This window comes from Electrona antarctica, assembly GCF_951216825.1.
Source record: "Electrona antarctica genome assembly, chromosome: 24".
NCBI classification, from domain to species: Eukaryota; Metazoa; Chordata; class Actinopteri; order Myctophiformes; family Myctophidae; genus Electrona; species Electrona antarctica.
Genome location: NC_136803.1, coordinates 19,620,282 through 19,642,016, shown reverse-complemented (window position 1 = coordinate 19,642,016; position 21,735 = coordinate 19,620,282). Strand labels below are relative to the sequence as shown.

The window sequence follows — 21,735 nt, the reverse complement described above, 5'->3', positions numbered from 1 at the left end:
AATAATGCCAAAACTTTGTGCAGCAGTAGGCTGTAACAATTAAAAATCACACCTTTGTGAAGTGAGGGGCGCTATCATCCCTTCATTGTCAAAGGACAAGGACAAATGTAGTCGATGTTTTTGTGCCACAATAAGGCACGAAGTGGATAGGTAAAAAGGTAAGAGCTGATGCGGTGCTCGTCTACATATGACGTAAATTCTCAATTGTCAATGGTAATTTAATGTTTGTGTAGGACAAATTGTTCAAAAACATTCCACATTCTTCACTTTTTTCCTATATTTGTTTTGTTGAAAATATCAGATCTACAAGCACTGGGCTTGTAGATCTGAAAAATAAAAACAGATCTATGACGAGTCGTTGCTGGAAATAGTGCAGTTGCTTGTTTTGGGCTTGTTTTCATAGACCTGGTTGCTTATTTCTCCCACAAAATATGGCAACACTGGGAGTAGACCAAATGAATTCATCTCAGAGAGAGTGGATGAGAACAATGAAACAAACGGGCGAGGAGAGACGAACAGAGGACGTTTTATAATAGACGTGTGCTGCAGTGCACAAACCTTTCTGTAACTTTGTGTCTGAGATTGTCTTTGCACGACAGTCTGCGTAAAGTTGTGAAAACAGCAGGATCAAAAAAGACTGTTTGCTTTGTGAGATAATGCTAAGCTAGCCTCAAGTACAGTCCGTCTATACAAGTGAATAGAAAGTTTAACGTGAACCGAACCAGTTGGTCGCCGTTTGGAGGGACAGTCTGTCCTTTTCAACCTGAAGACACAAAGAGGACAACCCAGATAGAGCTTTGAGCAACCAGGGCTTCACTCAAAGTTCCTCTGGCAACGTGGAATGAGATTGAGAAGGCAGTGAGTGGACTGAAATACCACATTAAAGGTTTGGTTTCTCACATTCATTTTTCATTCCTTTTTCTTTTAGCAGGGGGCGGACTTTGGCTTTTGGTGACTAGTTTCTGAATTTTGGTGTGGTGTTAGGTATGGGTTTTCAAAAAGCTGTGCAAAAACGCATTGGGCGCGCCCTAGTAGTCTTGGATACGTCAAAGATGGTTTATGTATGAAGATGGGCCAACTTCATTGGAGCCACTAGAGGCGAAATGGTACACAAAGCCTACAAATGGTCTCCTAAATATAGTAGGCGTGGTTTGCTTCTCCCCGACCTCCACCCTCCCCCCCTGACAACAACACTGTTTCCACACTCAGTCTAGTAGGTGGCGGTAATGCACCATTTAGGTTTGCCGACCGCCATGATACCCAATAGAAGAAGAAGACGACAACCACACTGTAATTTAACACAAGTCATTTAACAAAGTACATTGAAAACAACTGACAAGGTGTACTTTTGAAATAGTCGTTTTAGTTTCTCGAAGTCCTCCAACCATATAAATTCATGATTTGGATCTATCTCATTAAAAAGTCTCTCCCTAATAGAGCTGTAGAATGGACAATAACAATTTCCTTTAGATCACACAGACTACATAATCTATCCTCCTCAACCGTGCCTACATATCTGCCTGTCTCAATATGCAGACCAAGTATGCCAGCTCTAATTTGGGCACATAAGGATAATTTCTAATCGTTTTAAATATGTCCATTCATTTCACATTATAATATTCACATATTATCATCTTAAATATGGGGTCAGAGCCCCCTATGTGTTGTCCGTGAAATTGCAGATGGCCAGAGAGAGGCTTCCGGACTCATCTCAAATCTCGCGAGAGTTTGTTGCTGGGATAAAGAAATTTTCTCCTGATTTGTCTCGCTAAAAAAAGCCATTTTACTATGAATATCTTTTAAATATTGTGTGCCTTGTGATGATTTGGTCCAGTATTTAGTTCAGTGACCATGGAGTTAAGGAATGGTTCATAAGCTGTGTTCACGTTCACTCTCCCATTGGGAATGAATAGACTCCAACATTCTTCCTGTCTCCTAATAATGTTACCGCCCACCTCACGCAGATACAGGAAATAAGCAAAGTTGGCCTCTCTTGCTAATTCTCCTCTTGGGATACGTCCACGATGGAGCTGTCGGGAGCTTAAAATGCCTATGGTTTCATTGCAAACCGACCACTAGGGGGCGAGCAAAATAAGTTTGCAATGTTTTTTTAAATCCTTATGACCATACCTAACAGCATGCCAAAATTCACCAAGTGCATAATTGTTATGATTTTTTACGTGACACTGCCGGGAGCTAAAATGCATATAAACTGTGATTAATGTAAAAAATTATAACAATTATGCACTTGGTAACTGCTCTTTGAATTTTGGCATGGTGTTAGTTATGGTCATAAGGTTTTCAACAAAAAAAAACTAATTTGGCTCGCCCCCTTTAAGCTTGCGGCAGCCATCGTGAACCCCACCTTGAAAACGATCCCTTTCAAGTTGTTTGTTTTCCGTAAAATGTTAGTATGTTATTTAGCACACCCAATGGTAACAGAATCCTTTCATTGCAAACCGACCACTAGGGGGCGAGCCAAATTAGTTTGCAATGGTTTTTGAAAACCTTATGCCCATACCTAACACCATGCAAAATTCAATTCAAAAAGTAGTTACAAAGTGCATCATTGTTATGATTTTTTACATTTACATTTTAGCCACCGTGGACGCCATCTTGAAAACTATGCCTTTCTGGTTGTTCGTTGTTCACAAACTTTTAGTATGTTATTTAGCACACCCAATAGTAACAGAATCCATTGAAAAATCTCTTTTACAGAGATTAAAATAGGGTGCATTTTGCATCCCAAAACACAGTTTATAGTTAAGGGACGCAATAAAACAAGAACCTCTGCATCCACGACCACGGGATGCACTACGGTACTACTGTACTGTTTTTTATTCTAGTTTATTTTGCTAGCTTTAGTTATAATATCATTTCTTCTTCTGTTTTCTACATGAATATAAACACATTATAACCATATAAAATGAAATGGGAGTTAAATGCTGCAATTTGTAAAAATGGCAAAACATGACTCCTAGCGTCGTTGAAGTGGGACTCATAAAATGTCCCTGGGACTCATCTAAAAGACCATCCCTGCATCCCAGGACTCATTACATTGAAAACCTATTTACAACACTGCTTTTATCAATTATTTTGGTTTTCAACGATACCTATACGTATCTAATATTTGAGTCTGTGCAAACAGACCACTAGGGGGCGCACCCAACGCGTTTGTACAGCTTTTTGAAAACCTTATACCCATACCTAACGCATGTATCAAAATGACGGAGTGGTTGCGCAAAGACCCGCCCGACAGCACTGTTTAATGCAATTTATTTGTGCAAGTTATGGGTAGACCTACTTTTGACTTTTACAACTTTGTCATAAGTAATTCAACAAAAAATACTTTTAAATTGCATTAAACAGTGCTGCCGGGCGGGTCTTTGCGCATCTGCTCCGTCATTTAGAATTAGGCATAGCCAGCCACGTTATCTCTGCATTGCGACGGCGAAATCATCCGTTATCAGCACGTTTGAATGGTGCCAAAATGTAGCCTGGTTAATAAACCAGACCGAATCAGCCGTTGGCAAAAAAAAATTGCCTACCAGCGGATTACGGTCTGGCGAGGCTCAGTAGCACGCCTCTTTCCTACAACCGAGAACAGGTCGGACCAATCGGGACACGGTATGCAATATGGGCGGGCTTTGGTACAGTGACGTTCAATACTTGAGACTTTTGACTGACAGTAGCTCTGACCAATTGCGTCAAAGAGAAAATGTTTGAACCCGCCCCCCGGGAAATGAAATCCAAGTGGAGCCAGCCCAGACTAATAAACCGCGACAGTGTTGTGTGATATTAGTCTGGCTTATTAGCCAGGCTAGCCAAAATGTCCATACTGGCATCCTCACCACATAGCCTGGTCAAGGTTTCCCCAGGTGGACGTGTCATTTCCAACTATTGTCGGTGCATGGAACTAGGAGCTACTAATATATACTATTCTCTGCCTATCAGGACGTAACTCGGACGGCGCTGAGTCGGGTCTGGTGGCCTTCGCAACACTCGGCACGGCGACTCCCTCGGCTAGCGCCTCGCTTGGCGGTGCCTCACGTAGCTCATGGCCACCAGACACCGTCAGGACATCAGTGATAATGACAATGCTACAATCGCAGATAATGACATACTGAACAGTGAGGATGCCAGTATGGACATTTTGGCACCATTCAAACGTGCTGATAACGGATGATTTCGCCGATTCAATACATGATACCAGTCGAATGGGGTGGCATAGCCTACCTAACACCACACCAAAATTCAGAAACTAGTCCCCAAAAACCAAATCTTTACAAGTCCGCCCCCTGCTAGTTTTATGACCTCAATTACACCCCCAAAAAAACCTGAACTGTGAACATTCAGTGGATTTTCTGTGGTCTGACGTTTTCTCTGGGGTTTGGAAGCATTTTGAGCTGCAATGAAAACAGGCAAAACAATAAAAACAGTGACATCTGCTGGCAAATCCCATTGACATATATGGAATTTGCAGGTTGTGACATCATAAACAGCAGGAAGATCAGAGCACTTGTTTGAGCCAGAAAACACCAGACCACAGAACATCTACTGAATGTTCTGTAGTTCAGGTTTTTTGAGTGGTGTAAACCACTCCTACGACTGGCTTTGTTAGTTTACGTGTCTGTCTGTCTGTCTGTCTGTGCTCAAAAAATGAGCATGGTTGCTACAGTCACCCAGTTCACCCGGGTGTGATTTCATTACGTCAGCCATTACGTCAGACCACAGCTGATCAGGCTATATAAGACCTTACACCACTCAGTTCACACGGGTGTGATTATCTTTTGGGTACAATTGAGCTCAGAAAACCAATTTTTGTTTTTTACAAAAATACTTTTTTATGTCACCTGTAGCTCCTAGCCAGACCAACCTGAAGACCAGCCATACCTCAACCAGTGTGGAGCCCAGACTGCAGGTGAAGATGAACTCTCCAGACTCAGCCAGGGATGTTTCTATTAAACAGGAGGAACCTGAAGACATTTCTATTAAACAGGAGGAACCTGAAGACATCTCTATTAAACAGGAGGAACCTGAAGACATCTCTATTAAACAGGAACCTGAAGACATTTCTATTAAACAGGAGGAACCTGAAGACATTTCTATTAAACAGGAGGAACCTGAAGACATCTCTATTAAACAGGAGGAACCTGAAGGCATCTCTATTAAACAGGAACCTGAAGACATTTATATTAAACAGGAGGAACCTGAAGACATTTCTATTAAACAGGAGGAACCTGAAGACATTTCTATTAAACAGGAGGAAACTGAAGACATTTCTATTAAACAGGAACCTGAAGACATTTCAATTAAACAGGAGGAACCTGAAGACCTCCCACAACTCAACATTCTGCACATGGTTGTGTGCAAAGAGGAAGTTTCTCCTGGACAGGAGAGGATCCCCAGTCTGCTCCAGGAGGAACCAGAGCCTCCACAAATTAAAGAGGAGCAGGAGGAGCTTAAAGAAGAACAGGAGGAACTACTTCAAAGACCAGAGGAACCTGATGGGTCAATGTTGACATTACTAGCAGTGAAAGGTGAAGTTGATGAAGACATCTCTTCACACTGCTCTGAAGTTGAACTCGAATCTGACACTGAAGTCACTGATGACAGTGGTGATTGGGGGGAGACAAGTGGAGGTGCAGAGTCTGTCGACACTGTAGAAAGACCTTTCCAGTGTAAAATGTGTAACAAGAGTTTCAGTAGGTCAGATAGCCTGACGGCACACCAGCATCTCCACACTGGAGACAAACCTTTCCAGTGTAAACAGTGTGACAAGAGTTTCAGTAGGTCAGATAGCCTGACGGCACACCAGCATCTCCACACTGGAGACAAACCTTTCCAGTGTAAACAGTGTGACAAGAGTTTCAGTAGGTCAGATAGCCTGAAGGTACACCAGCGTGTCCACACTGGAGACAAACCTTTCCAGTGTAAACATTGTGACAAGAGTTTCAGTTTGTTAGGTAATCTGACGGCACACCAGCATCTCCACACTGGAGACAAACCTTTCCAGTGTAAACATTGTGACAAGAGTTTCAGTAGGTTAGGTGACTTTAAGAGACACCAGCGTGTCCACACTGGAGACAAACCTTTCCAGTGTAAACATTGTGACAAGAGTTTCAGTTTGTTAGGTAATCTGACATCACACCAGCGTGTCCACACTGGAGACAAACCTTTCCAGTGTAAACATTGTGACAAGAGTTTCAGTCAGTTAGGTGACTTTAAGAGACACCAGCGTGTCCACACTGGAGACAAACCTTTCCAGTGTAAACATTGTGACAAGAGTTTCAGTCGGTTAGGTAATCTGACGTCACACCAGCATCTCCACACTGGAGACAAACCCTTCCAGTGTAAACATTGTGACAAGAGTTTCAGTGTGTTAGGTAATCTGACGTCACACCAGCGTGTCCACACTGGAGACAAACCTTTCCAGTGTAAACATTGTGACAAGAGTTTCAGTTTGTTAGGTAATCTGACGTCACACCAGCGTGTCCACACTGGAGACAAACCTTTCCAGTGTAAACATTGTGACAAGAGTTTCAGTTGGTCAGTTAGCCTGACGGCACACCAGCATCTCCACACTGGAGACAAACCTTTCCAGTGTAAACATTGTGACAGGAGTTTCAGTAGGTTAGGTGACTTTAAGACACACCAGTTTGTCCACACTGGAGAAAAACCATTCCACTGTAAACATTGTGACAAGAGATTCAGTCATTCAAGTCAGCTGAAGCCACACCAGCGTATCCACACAGGAGACAAACCTTTCCACTGTAAACAGTGTGACAAGAGTTTCAGTCTCTCAGGTGGCTTTAAGAGACACCAGCGTGTCCACACTGGAGACAAACCTATCCAGTGTAAACAGTGTGACAAGAGTTTCAGTAGGTCAGATAAACTGAAGACACACCAGTTTGTCCACACTGGAGAAAAACCTTTCCACTGTAAACAGTGTGACAAGAGTTTCAGTCTCTCAGGTGGCTTTAAGAGACACCAGCGTGTCCACACTGGAGACAGACCTTTCCAGTGTAAACATTGTGACAAGAGTTTCAGAACGGCAGCTGTCCTGAAGACACACCAGCTTGTCCACACTGGAGAAAAGAAAAGTACTGCCGAAGCAGTAGGGCTTTAAGCAACTAGTCGACTATTCAACTAGTCTACTAGTAAATCCACTAGTTGACCTTGTTGGTACTAGTTGATAGTTGATAAGTTTTTTTTTGGCCTCAAGATCAGCTAGATCAGGGGTTCCCAAACTTTTTTGGCCCAGGTACCCCTTGGGGAGAAGATATTTTTCCAGGTACCCCCTCATCCTCACAACACCGATAAGCATATTTGCAACCTTACATTTAGGCCCAGGCTACACGAATATGGATCTTTTGCTAAACGCAATTTTTTTGTGTGCGTTTGGGCCTTTCAGCCACACTCAAACGGCGTTTTCGGCCACTCAAACGGAGGTTTTTGGAAACGGATAAATAAGTGAACATTTTCGAAAATATCCGGATCAGTGGATCTGTTTAGTCATGCGAAACGGAGCTTTTGAGAAACGATGATGTCACTGCTTATTAGCGCATATCATTTTTATTATAATTAGGTGAGAAATGCAGCTTGTGCAGGCCTGCATGGAAACTACATGGATATCTATCCAATTGTTCATGTTTATATATCACTGTTAACAACTTTAAAACGTATCATATGTTGCATCAACTGCAAAGGCTCTGCTCTGCTGCATCCAATAATACATATATCAGCCTACTAGTCCAGTGCGGACTGGTGATTGAATTTGTATTGGTGCCGAATGCGAAGCTTGAACAATATATAGGTTATTTGCGGACCGCTACAGATAAACTGTGGATATTAACCAATAAGGACCCAGGCCAAATGCCATTGCAGTACACCTGCAACAACAAGTCTAACTGTCTATGCGTGGTGTGTGCATAGCCATGTGAAACTATATTCTTGTGCTGTATTTTGCTCTCCATTTCATGGTCATGGTTATGGAGGGGAGAGAGGGGGGGTGCAGAGAGAGAGAGAGAGAGAGAGAGAGAGAGAGAGGTGTCAATGGTGAGAAGAAAGTATACAGTGGGTCGCCGTGCGCATATGGCTCTCTCCTGTTTAGGTAATAAAGGGCGCACCCTTGACTGCATTTGTCACTGTGCCTGCACAATGCATGCCGACAATGCACGCGTGTGAACCTTTATTAGCCTACATTATAACGTGACATTTATTATACACCTCGAAAATATAGCCACTCTACAAGCTCACAAGTGGTTGTGGACACCTCTATAGGTCTGACTCTGCTGTTATTTTCTGTGCAGGACTTGCCAAGTCACCAAAGTGTAAGGGCCAATTCATACGCCTATTTTACCGCTGTAGTGCCGAAATGATTTTGGGTCGTCATTTTCAGTAGCACCGAAGAGCCGACTTTAGGACGGTACCCGCCCCCCCAAACCTCAAATGACGTCACATTGTAGGCTCTACAGAGCCGAACCGACTTTTATTCGGCTCTAAAATAGGAGTATGAATCGTGCCTAAGACTAAACATTAAAGGAAGCAGCCCAATAGAAGCTCCTCATTGACACTTCTTGTCAACGCTTCCCTCTGGTCATTTCCCCTGTCACAATTGTATACATTGGAAGAGTGAGTCATTTCTACACCCACATTCGGGGAAAACATATGCAGTTAAAGGCAGGATTCCATGCAAAACAAAATATGTGGTATACCTTTTGAAATGCCCCCATGGCCTATGTCATGCTGTGTTGTGCTGTGATTTCTGTACGTTTTGTGTTTTGAATGTGTCTATGGAGTTAGCATTACTAAGTTTAATAGACCCCCAGGTGTGGTTAGAATATTGAAATGTCTTCCCTGAGTATTTGTGGTTTCTCAAAAGGCCCAATGGAGGCCCAGGTCAACTCAAAAGGCCCAATGGAGGTAACTCGGGTTTTTAATTTTTGACGAATTGAACAAGGTGGACCCTCTTGTAAACAAGTGTAATGCTTTATTGGGTTGTCCACTCAATTAACAGTCTTTGTATTGAGTTGTGCTTGAATTGTACTGTAATTCTGCAAACTGTTAATAAATATTTCAATCAATCAATCAATCAAAAAACTCATCGGATGTCTGCCACAAGAATAAAAATCAAAACAATTGTTAACATGATTATAATTCATATTTGAGTTCTGGCATGAACAGTAGCTGTGCCATGTTGTCTTTTACTTATTCAAATGTTTTTTTTCACTTTTCTTTAATGTGCATGTGTACTTTGGACATTTGTAGTTGGAGACATTGTTATAACAAATGTGATGCACACTTCCCTATTTTAAGGTGTAGGCCTATAAAACCCTTTTCCCAAGACTTTCTTTTATTAAAATACCAAAAAAAAAGAAACGGACTTTGTTCCATACATACAGTGAATGCAAAATTACTTGTTTCCATACTAGTGAGTAAAATTGCTTTACAGCATTGATGGTCTTTTAAATTAAATTAAAGGCGGATGGTTAAACAAAAATGTTGTATTACAATAAAGGTACCCCCATCTCTATACAAAACACTGCCATGGTGTATGAAGATATATCGAGATGCAATTTTACAGAAATGTAATCATTTGTTTTGGTTTAATTGCATTTCATTTGCACAGGCTGTTTCTGATGAATCAGTGTGCACTGTGCGGTCAATCATATTCTATTTATTTCCCATGTTATTTCTCCTATATCAGTGTGCACTGCAGCAAGACAGGGTTGACTGATGTAATAATGCCAAAACCCTGTGCAGCAGTAGGCTGTAACAATTAAAAATCACACCTTTGTGAAGTGAGGGGCACTCTTATCGTATATCATCCCTTCATTGTCAAAGGACAAGGACAAATGTAGCCGATGTGCTCGTCTACATATGACGTAAATTCATCCATTGTCAATGTAAATAGAATGTTTGTAAGACGAAAATTGTCCAAAAACATTCCACATGTCACTTTTTTCCAATATTTGTTTTGTTGAAAATATCAATATCTACAAGCACTGGGCTTGTAGATCTGATAAATAACTAGAAAAAGTGCCCTTCTGGGCACAGGTCTACTCTCCACCAGGAGTATAGGAGTGTGTGTGTAATGTTTGGCAAAATGTTTAGGAGCAATATAAACGTGTGTGTTTTGTGTGTGTGTGTGTTTTGTGTGTGTGTGTGTGTGTGTGTGTGTGTGTGTGTGTGTGTGTGTGTGTGTGTGTGTGTGTGTGTGTGTGTGCCGCGGCTTGGCCTGTTGTAGCGCCACCATGAGGCTGATTCGAAAAGTGGCATTTCTTCCAAAGCCTAGTGGGAATATGCATGCACAGTTTCACCACAATCGGACGCTGCATTCAGTAGTTGTGGCGATTTGTACAAAGCGGGCTAATCCTGAAAAGTTTAGAAGCCAATCGTAGCCAATGAGGGTGGATTATGAGAAATTAAACAAACCCGTCTTGATCACATGACTATGAAGAGCATGTGTACCGATTTGCGTGAAATTTGGATAAAATCTGAAGGAGTAATATTAGAAAATGTGTTTTACATATGTCGGCCTCCTGGTGGCGCTAAAAAGAGCAGATGTGAAAGATTCCAGGCAAAGGTTTTTCCTTGGCCTCTAGGGAGTTGGCATACAAAGTTATCCACAGATCCGTGCAGTTAGAGGTAAAAACACTTTTCGGCCAGTTATAGCGCCACCATGAGGCTGAGTTGAAAATGTTCATTTGGCATTTCTTCCTCGTCCTAGTGGGAATGTGCGTCCACAATTTCACGGAAATCACACGATGTGTTCATGATTTGCAGCATTTTGTTTGAAACTGAGCACTCCTGCAAACTTTGGAAGCCAATCTTAGACAATCAGGATGGAGTCTGAAAAATCTGAAAGACCCGTTTCGTTGAATGGCTCTAGAGAGACTGTGTACCAATTTGCGTGATGTTTGGACAAAATCTGTAGGTGTACTGTCCAAAACTTGTTTTGCACAAAGCGGCCTCCTGGTGGCGCTATAACAGGCCGTTCTGGACATTTTGGGGCAGAGGTTCATCGTTGGCATCCAGGGAGTGAGTGCAAAATTTGGCATCGACCGGGTTAATGGTGCCGGAGATTAGCTGTTCACAGACGGAAGGACGGACGGACACGGACGGACGGAGTGCAAAACATACTCTCTCCCCATGCCTTCGGCCTGGTGGAGACAATAACATATAGTGCAGTAACAGTTGCTTGTTTTGGGCTTGTTTTCATAGACCTGGTTGCTTATTTCTCCTACAAAATATGGCAACACTGGGAGTAGAGTAGACCAAATTAATTCATCTCAGAGAGAGAGTGGATGAGAACATGAAACAAACAACAAACAGCAGAGAGAGACGAACAGAGGACGTTTTATAATAGAAGTGTGCTGCAGTGAGCCACATGCACAGCATTCAAATGTAGCTTAAATATTTATAACAATACACTATTATGATAAGGCCCCCACTCCTTTGGGCTATTTTCTGTCACAGTACATTGCTGTCACAGTACATTGCACATGCGGTACATGTGAAATGTATCCTCTGCCTTTACCAGTCCTATAACTATTAGGTGCAGTGGTCCCGTGCGCCCAGTCCTATTGGTCTATACACCTGTCCCACTGTTTAGCTCTGTCTGTCTACCTGTAAATGGTGCATTTGGTAAACGGTGCATTTTATATATAGCGTCTTGGATTCCCTTACATTCACCCATTCACACACCGACGTCAGACATATACTCAAAGTATATTATACTGTGTGTGTGCGTGTGTGTACGCACGCACGCGCACACACAAACGCACACACACACACCCTGAGATAAACGATCGAAATAAAGTATTCAGATCAAAGATCTAGACTCATCCATTTGTAGGTTCCTGGGTGGGAACCTCTTCAGAATAAAAGACCAACAAATAAAATGTCACTTTTTTATTTAGTTTTTTATTCCAAACAATACATGTATGAGAACATTTAAAACCAGGATTAATTTCCCAACCATCCTATTGGCTAGAGGAGGAGTCACTGGATGAATTCCAGCCAATCGATGTTGTGGCTGCGGTCACATGACAGGTCCACTAATGGTAATTATTAATCAAGAAATATATTTTTGTAAGAATGTATATCTTTTTTGTTTTACATAGAGGGGAAAACATTTAACTTTTTTTAAATCTTTTTTTCACTAAACTGATTGACCACCCTATTGTGTACAACAGTGTCGCAAAAATAACGTGCAAAGAATTGTCCTTCTACAAGTTCACAATGCACCACATTGTAGATGGGCAATATTGAAATTACTTTTGTTTCTTTGTTTGTTTTGAAAATAAAAATAAAAAATCCCCTTAAAAAGAAATATTAAATCGGTTAAATTGATTAGTTTGATTAAGAGTTGCACTTCTACGGCTCACACATACATTCAAACACACTGAGTGTACCAATGGAACCAAATGGACCCCCACGGGTCCATTTGGTTCCATTTGTTACACTCTCAGAGTTACATTAGTCCCCACAGGAATCCGCAGAGAAAAAGGGCATGATTCCATGGAGAACATTCCTTGATTCCGTGGTTACGGGTGTAGAAGCTATGAGCGGAAGTACCGCTCAGGGAAATGACGTTGATGCTTTACAAATCAGTTTACATTCTCCATGAATGAAACAAGTGGTTGGAAAAATACCGTGTCCGGGGGAAATAATCTGACGGATGTTCCGGACCGACACTTCCGCCGATAGAGTGTCTCTGCCTTAACCCATTCTGGGCGGGAACCCCTTTTGGTGTTAGCATTAGCTATTAGCTATTGAAAAATAGCAGATCTACAAGCTCATAGCGCGCCACCGAGTGGCGCGCTATGAGCTTGTAGATCTGCTATTTTTGAAAAATTGAAGAACAACTGACATAGAAACATAGCTTTTTCAGAAAACTGTCAGGATGTAGAAGACATTTTTAGAATCTGATCTCAGGTCAAAATGGGTTAAGTTGTGACCAGGCTTTTCTCTTTGCAGATGAGTAAGGCTGGGACCGAGGCTAGCTTCTCTTTGCAGATGAGTAAGGCTGGGACCGAGGCTAGCTTCTCTTTGCAGATGAGTAAGGCTGGGACCGAGGCTATAGCTTGATAGTTAATATTCCGTGGACAGTAAAAGACAACCCAGTTATCAAGCAAAACTTGATATTGTTTTAATAATGAAGCTAAATCCATTATGAAATAGATTGTAATCATGGATGGGTCATAATAACTAATCGTTTTTGGGGATAAAAATCTATTATTATTATTATTATTATTATGTTTTAATTATTTGGTTATTGTCATTCAAACCCTGCCCACAGTGATGCCGCTCCGCGACAATGCACTTGTCCGATTGTATTCCACGGACGTTAAAAACATCTGCGGATTGCCGAGAAATCCACGGACGGCTTTGAAATCAGCGGCAAAAATTCCAGAATCACGTATTTCTGTGGTGACTAATAGATTATAGCAGTGGCTTGTCATTTTGTAACCGGCAGTGCATGTTGGGAGCGAACGTATGCACACCTTTCTATCTGTTGAACCACAAAATGGCCACCACTGCTATGCCCTTATAACTGGTGTCAGTAGCTGTGTGAGCTCGCTCAGGCAGTGTGTGTGAGCAGGTGTCTGTTGAGGTGCGTCTTGCGTGTGTAGCTCTTGCTGCAGTACTGGCAGGGATACGGCCGCACGTCCGAGTGGGACAGCATGTGTTTCTTCAGGTCGAACTTCCTCTTCACGCACTTCCCACACTGTGGACAACTGAAGGGTTTCTCTCCTGTGGAGACACAGGCACGACACACAACACTTAGAAAGAAAATCACACCCGTGTGAACTGAGTGGTGCAACTCCGTGTGGGGGGCCCCGGTGGGTCCCCGGAACTTCCAGAACCACAGGAACGCGCCCAGGGTGCCAGCCCGGTTCCGGCGAGCCGCCCCGAGTCCGAAACGGTCGAGAAATGACAGAGTTACTGTGTGGGGGAATTAGCATTTAGCAGACACCTCCCTCTCTCTAGCAGGCAACAGTGCAACACTATCTCTCTCTCTCTCCCTCTCTCTCTCTCTCTCTGTTTCTAGCACAACAGCGCCCCTACTGGTACTCGGGTACATCGGGACATAGTCACATAGGGACATTGCTGTTCCTTGGAGCGGTTGCACCACTCAATAACCACCTGCAAGGAATTTCTAGACAGAAAGTATCTCATAGCTTGTCTATGGTGGATTTCAAAGAAACAAACACTTTGCAGATATAAAGAGGATAATTCAAGCTTTTCGTACAGCTGCAATGTTGGTGAGTTTGACGTCGTTTAACACAATCAGATAGGACTTTTCTGTAGTAGTTACCACCCTGTCATTAACTTAAAGGCAAGATGGTCAATATTATGCGTCTCTTAGCGCCACAGAGGCCGACATCTCTCTTGAATGATGACCTGTGACCTCTGACCTGTGTGTGACCTCATGTGCTCGGTCAGGTGACAGGAAATGGAGAAGGCTTTGCCGCACTCCTGACAAGAGTAGGGCTTCTCTCCCGTGTGGCTCCTCATGTGTTTCTGAAGATCGCCCCCCGATGGCCAACCTTTGGAACGACAGAAATACGAATATATTGTATTATCTTTTTGTGCAGCACCGTTCAAACATTTGTACACTCTCAGAGTTACGGAGCTGTAGGGGTCCATTTGGAACCACCTCACTAGAACCAGTGCGGTACATAGGGATATTATACAGCAACGGTTAATCCATTTTGGGCGGGAACCCCTTTTGGTGTTAGCATTATGTTATGCTTTAGCTATTGAAAAATAGCAGATCTACAAGCTCATAGCGCGCCACCGAGTGGCGCGCTACGAGCTTGTAGGTCTGCTATTTTTGAAAAATCGAAGAACGACTGACATAGAAACAGCTTTTTCAGAAAACTGTCAGGATGTAGAAGACATTTTTTAGAATCTGATCTCAGGTCAAAATGGGTTAAAGGGAATCGTTAAGAAATCCTGGAGGATCCCGAAACCAGTGAAATGAACACATAAATAAAAAACGTGCACCAATCAAACGTACCTTTGCCGCACACCGTGCACACGTACGGGCGCTCCCCGGTGTGCCGGCGCACGTGCACGTTGAGGCCGGCCAGCGCGGTGAAGGCCTTGGCGCACCAGGCACAACGGTAGGGCTTCTCTCCCGTGTGCGTCCGCAGGTGACCTTCCAACAGGTGCACAACAGTTAAACCCATTAACCCTTTGACTCCTGAACACGAGTTACACAAGTTAAACTGACCGTAGAATAGCTTCCCTCCCGTTCACGAGTTACACGAGTTATGTTTTCATTGTTTAATCCGCGTTTTTAATCATTTTAAGTCATACAGGGATTCTACCGGACAGAGTGGGATACAGTAGGTGACGCGTTTTTAAGTCATCACAAAAAAACGCATTGTGCGCGTTCCTTCTCTGTTCTGTTGTTGTGATCGCCACTTTGGAATACTTTTCAGCACTACAACAAGCGATTACACCATTTTAAAGTGGATTTTCATGACAAGCAAGGATCAAGTTGGCACAGTGGCTTTTCAAATGGAGTGAGTGTGGAACTATAGTGGCCCTCTGGGGTGAGTATGGAACTATAGTGGCCCTCTGGGGTGAGTATGGAACTATAGTGGCTCTCTGGGGTGAGTGTGGAACTATAGTGGCCCTCTGGGGTGAGTGTGGAACTATAGTGGCCCTCTGGAGTGAGTGTGGAACTATAGTGGCCCTCTGGGGTGAGTGTGGAACTATAGTGGCCCTCTGGGGTGAGTGTGGAACTATAGTGGCCCTCTGGGGTGAGTGTGGAACTATAGTGGCCCTCTCCATCTTCAAAGTTGCCCACCCCCCTTGCTCCATACCTTCCAGTCCATCTTTGGTCCTGAACCTCTTGCCACACTGAGGGCAGAGGTACGGCTTGTCTCCAGAGTGGGAGCCTCGGTGAGACTGCAGGCCTCCCAGCGTGCTGAAGGCCTTGGAGCACTGCTCACACTGGAACGACCTCAGCGTGTGGCTGCGCTGGTGGATACGCAACTGAGTCACACCTGGAGCCAGTGGTGGACAGAAAGACAGTAAAAGTATCAATACTGCAATATTCACCACCTCTTCAGCTTTATCCAATGGCAAACATTCAGATTTATTTCTTTTTATTTTTTACAGAAACTGTAAAAATTGAGGAAAAGAGTACATCATGAGGACTAATCTATCAGAATGATAGACTACAAGTTCTGTCAAGAGTTTTGTACTAGTACAAGTAAAAGTCGGGAATTCAAAATGCACTTGCGTAAACGTTGGGAAACAGTGCCGTACGGACCGGTCGTATACCGAGAGACGTACCGTTGAAGCTCTGCTCGCAGTGGCGACAGTCGAAGCGCGGCTCCCCTCCGTCGCCAGCGGGGTGCGCCTGCAGCTGGTGCTGCAGCAGGCGGCTCTGCGACGTGAAGGGCTGCTGGCACACGGGACACGGCATGGTGGCCACGCGGTGCGTCTGCCTGTGAGATGCTCGCTCCCTGGCCGACACGAACACCCGCTCGCAGCGCCTGCAACGAAAACAAACACACCCGTTATGTTAATGAAACACCCGCTCACAGCGCCTGCAACCAACGCACCGGTTAGGTTAACACTTATTGTGCTAAGGGTGCTGGGAACTTCTTCTTTGGTCCACCCGTTCCTGTTCTTTTGTCAGGTGAAACCTGAATAATGACAGCTCATGAAATGTAAGCGACCTAGTCATCAAAGTAGCGACCTAGTCATCAATGGCCTAAGCCAATGGATGTCTGACCCCATACCCTGAAACGCCACCTAAGCCAATGGGAGTCTGACCCATACCCTGAAACGCCACCAGCAAATCGCGTAGTATGATTGCCTGCCTCCTAAACTATGACACACGCACCATGGAAGGGCTGATTTCACTCAACACTCATATGCACACACCGCCCACCTCAGACATCAGCGTTGTTCGGGGGTGAAATCAAGGTTCTTACTTGCAGGCGAATCCGGCCTCTCCGGAGGCGCCGTGCGTCTGCTTGTGATTGGTCAGCGACGAGAGGAGTCGGAAGCGGCGGCCGCACTGCGAGCACTGGTGTGCCGGTGGGCGGGGCCTGTGCGCCGCCATGTGCGCCGCAAGCTCCGCCTTACTGCGGAAGGCGGCGCCGCACTGGAAGCAGGCGTGTCTGGAGGACACGCCCACCCTGAGTCCTCCGCCCAACCCCCCCGCGGAGGAAGAGGAGGACCCCCCCAGGGGCTTGTGGGTAACAGCCCTGCCCCCCCCAACACCGCCACCACCACCACCGCCGCCGCCGTCGGACTTATGGGAGTGCATGTGACGCACCACCTAGAAATAAGACAACATCATCAGCAACAACAACAACAACACAGTACAACCAGTGATGGAAGAATAGAGGGTATTATGCGCGTGACATCATCATCATACCGGGAAGTTATGCAGGAACGCCTACTGAGTGAGTGGCAATAAACTACTTTCTGTGCCTTGACAGCCCATACATCCAAACAGAAAAGTCCTATCTGATTGTATTAAACAACATTAAACAACCTAAAACTCACTTTGCTACACACTTTGCCACTCGGTTTATAGGTTGTATATAGGCTGCATATCGGTATCGGACGTTCTTTGCCATATCGGTATAAATATATATATATAAATTAATTAAAAAAGAATATATATATATATATATATATATATATATATATTATTATGATTTTATGTTTTATGTTTGTGATATTCACTTTTTTCAGCTGGTTCAGGATAATGCTAAAAGATTTATAAAAATCCACTTTTCTCTGCTTCCTGGTGGTTTTGGGGCGTAAACAAGCCTGTGGAACACAGATTATCGCGACGGCACAGTTTTATTTTCTCAGACTCTACACAGTCTCTTTCTCAGACTCTACACAGGACTCTACCGCGTCATTAAGCACAATCGGCGGGTAGATCGTTGTGAAGAATAAGATTCTATGATTTTTCAATGGTTAGTGAAAACGCCAGAAATAGCTGTCTTTCGTAACCACAAAAAAAATACCTCGAACCACTAATGAATAATACTGTATGATGTTAATTAAACACACCTGGGACCTGTAGATGAAACACTTGCCACACAGCGGGCACTTGTGAGCCACGCGCTGCACTGCGGGGGGCGGAGCCGGGCTGGAGGCCTCCTCCGATTGGTCCACTGTCAGGAAGCGTGGGGAGATCACAATTTACACGCGCTCACACAGAGAGAACAGGCTCTATCGGACCTCTTCCTTCCTTCACAGGTGTAATCACAGGTATAATGAAAGCTCCATTTTGTTCGCAAAATGTTTCATTCCAAGGACCCTCCATAACTCTGAGTGTACACATGGAACCAAATGGACCTTTATGGTTCCATTTGTACACTCTCAGAGTTACAAACCCGTATTAGTGATGGGAGATTAATCAGCAAACACATCGGTATCGGCTGATATTGGTAATCGGATTTAGTAGATATTTAATTTTATTATAATTATGTTGAAAAATAAAGCTTCTTCGAAAGAGTCAATAGTTGGAACATTTAAATAGAAATACTACATTCAAGCTGTTTATGTTGGGATATGAGCCAACATTTCAATAACGGTGCATCCCTAGTTTTGGAATAAAGAGGCATTGTTTTTTTTCAAATTCAGCCTTTTTTCAGAATGGCCAAAATAATTATATATTTTTATACAGAATGAGATCATATCGACATCGGTATCGGCCATAATAGCAATTAATTATATCGGATATCGATATCGGCCAAATTGTCTCATCGGTACATCCCTAACCCATATACTAAGGGATCCATTTGGAACCCCCTCAAGGAACCATGGGGGTCCCTGGACCACATATTGAGACCCCATTGGTGTAGCAGAGTGTTTCCAGCGAGCCGACATGCAACAATATCATCACCATAGAGTTACCAGTAACAGGCCGCATGCACACATACAGTAGACATCAAAGGGGGCTTCAGCCCCTGCCCTTTTACCCGTCTGTAAAACATCTGCCCTCTCCAGACCACGAATGCAGCATTTACGACGGTGAAATAAATGCAAATGCCCCTTTAGGCAGCATTCAAGAGGATTGTCTTTTTCTTAAGTCTCCTGAACTTGAACGCAGCATTTGACATTGAAATAATTTGTTTTGGAATCCATGTCGCACAACACATTTTCCAGTAGAGTAGAAAGAGTGCTGGGTTGCTGCCCAAAAATAGCTGATCTACAAGCCGCATGCGTGCATGCGTGTGTGCATGCGTGCTTGTCTGACCTGTGTCTGTGTATGGGTCTGTGTCCTCGGCATGATGTCCATCTGTAGAGCTGTCTGAATCACACAACCTACACACACACACACACACACACACACACACACACACACACACACACACACACACACACACACACACACACACACACACACACACACACACACACACACACACACACACACACACACACACACACACACACACACACACACACAGAGTTAATGTGACTACACAGTAGAGCAGGGGTAGGCTAAAAAGCTATGATGACTAAAACTAAGACCAAATATACTGACAATTTCGTCAACAAATAAAAACTAGACTAAAATGTTAGGAAGGGACTAGCCTGGAACTCACCTATGCTTTTTATGGCATAGGCAGCTCCCGGCAGGATCCGCTGGGAGAAACTATGCGCAGCTGCGTGACATGAGACTAATTACTTGGAGAGAGGAGTGTGTGTGTGTGTACATGTGTGCGTGTGTCAATTTAACAAAGGTGCAGACGATCAGAAATCAGCAGAGAGTGAGAGATGTTTGCGCTACTCTATGCAGAATTGAAGTGGACTCGGACCCAGACTTTTTTTTTCTCCCTGGAAAAAAAAACGTCTGGGTTTCCGAGGCTAGGAAGGGACTAGTGGACAAGAGATCCAGTATAAGTCATTTTATACTAGGCCCGCCAAAATACATTTTAGTCGACTAAATCAACTGTAGATTTAGTCGACTAAAATCTTATGACATTTAGTCGACTAAAACTAGACTAACACTAAAACATTCCGGGTGACTAAAATGTGACTGAAACTAAATGAAAACTATTGAAGAGACTATGACTAAAACTAAAATCAAAATCTGCTGCCAAAAACAACACTGGGATGGTGATCACTGGGCACACTGGCAGTGTGAGAGGTTTTTTGTTTTAAAATTAAAAATACAAACAAAATACAAGTTTAGTTGGTTAAAATGAAAGAACCACTTCACCACTTTTCAACCTGTTCATAAAATTGGTCCTCACTAATGATCACGATAAAATACCACAATTGTTTTCTACTGAGGAGGGCTGTGGGCAGTTCAGAAACAGGCCTACCAGAGACATCATCGATGAGGAATCCAAGCTAATAAAACCCGGAAGCTTTCAATTCATTTTTGGTTATTACACTTACAGATTTTGTCCCAAACATCATGCAAATCGGTACACATGTCATATTCCATCCTGATTGGCTAAGATTGCCTCAAATCATGAACACACACACGCACACGCGCACGCACGCACACACACCCCTACCTGTCTCTCTCTGACAGAGCTAGCTGTAGTTTCTGTGCGAGTCCTCCAGTCTTCTTCTGTGGTGTAATTAAAGCAGCAATGTGGTCCCTGTGCGTTGGGGTTAGAATCGCAACATCAATAAGAATCGCAATAAGAATGAAATCGCCACTCCATTCGGTATTTAAGTCCGACGTAATTTTGTAGTCCTACGTCCGGGTCCAAGTGGCACCAGCTCCCGTCCACTTCTCATTTTAAATAGCAATATCTAAACAATGAAATAAAATGGCGATAGTATCCAGTGTGGGGCAGACGGCCTGTCACAGCCAGATTTGGGAGACCAGTAGCTTTTGTTGTTGCAAGGAAAGCGGTAAAATGAGACTTTCGTGGTTGTTTTCGTCTCAGATTTAGTCCGACGGAGGGACACAGTATAACTCTATGGTGACACAAAAGCGACACAAAAGTAGGACCCGGAAGTATCTCTGGAGGGGGCGCTCACGTCACGGCTAAAATACTGAATAGGTATCGAGATTGGAGTTCGTATGGAATTGGGAAGTAAGGGAATGATCATCCCACCCCTACCGTCCACAAGCTCTCAATGTGATTGGCGACCAGACGCATTGAGAGCTTGTAGATGGATGGATTTATTTATGACATCCAAATGGTGACTGAGAACTTTCATAATGTTTTGAAATGATAAAAAACTAAATGTAAGGAAACAACAAATAAAGGGACCCATACAGACATGTCCGCGACCCACAAAAGGGTCCCGAACCAGTGTTTGGGAACCAGTGTTCAGGGTTGTTTTCGTCGACTAAAACTAAGACTAAAAATGTTCGTCGACTACCTTTTTTCACTGACGAAAACTAAATGGAAACTAAATGAAAACTAAGCTATGGTGACTAAAACTAAGACAAAATATCCTGTCAATTTTGTCAACAAATAAAGACTAGACTAAAATGAAAATAGCAGATCTACAAGCTCACAAGTAAAAACAGTCATTACGATGGCATCAAGGCCCGCCAAAATACATTCTAGTCGACTAAATCAACTGTAGATTTAGTCAACAAAACTCTTATGATATTTAGTCGACTAAACCTAGACTAAACACTAAAACATTCCAGGTGACTAAAATGTGACTAAATGAAAACGTTTCAAGAGAAAACTAAAATTTGCTGCCAAAAACAACACTGTGTTCTACCCTTAGAGTATATATGAATAGAGACGG

The 21,735-nt window shown here is 43.5% G+C and overlaps 1 protein-coding gene across 3 annotated transcripts in view; it reads right to left on the bottom strand.

Moving 5' to 3' along the window:
• Window positions 1-12,859: 12,859 nt before the first annotated feature.
• LOC306917378 (uncharacterized protein) overlaps window positions 12,860-21,735 on the bottom strand; it is a 13,777-nt gene continuing 4,901 nt past the window's right edge. For all 3 annotated transcript variants that reach the window (XM_079495587.1, XM_079495588.1, XM_079495589.1), the window contains exons 8-16: window positions 20,532-20,618; window positions 19,259-19,326; window positions 18,067-18,170; window positions 16,968-17,317; window positions 16,321-16,523; window positions 15,846-16,028; window positions 15,032-15,172; window positions 14,427-14,558; window positions 12,860-13,761 (exon numbers count right to left, since the gene is read on the bottom strand). In XM_079495587.1, coding sequence (XP_079351713.1) covers window positions 13,589-13,761; window positions 14,427-14,558; window positions 15,032-15,172; window positions 15,846-16,028; window positions 16,321-16,523; window positions 16,968-17,317; window positions 18,067-18,170; window positions 19,259-19,326; window positions 20,532-20,618 — 1,441 coding nt within the window. In that variant the 3' untranslated portion in view covers window positions 12,860-13,588. The remainder of the gene's footprint in view (window positions 13,762-14,426; window positions 14,559-15,031; window positions 15,173-15,845; window positions 16,029-16,320; window positions 16,524-16,967; window positions 17,318-18,066; window positions 18,171-19,258; window positions 19,327-20,531; window positions 20,619-21,735) is intronic.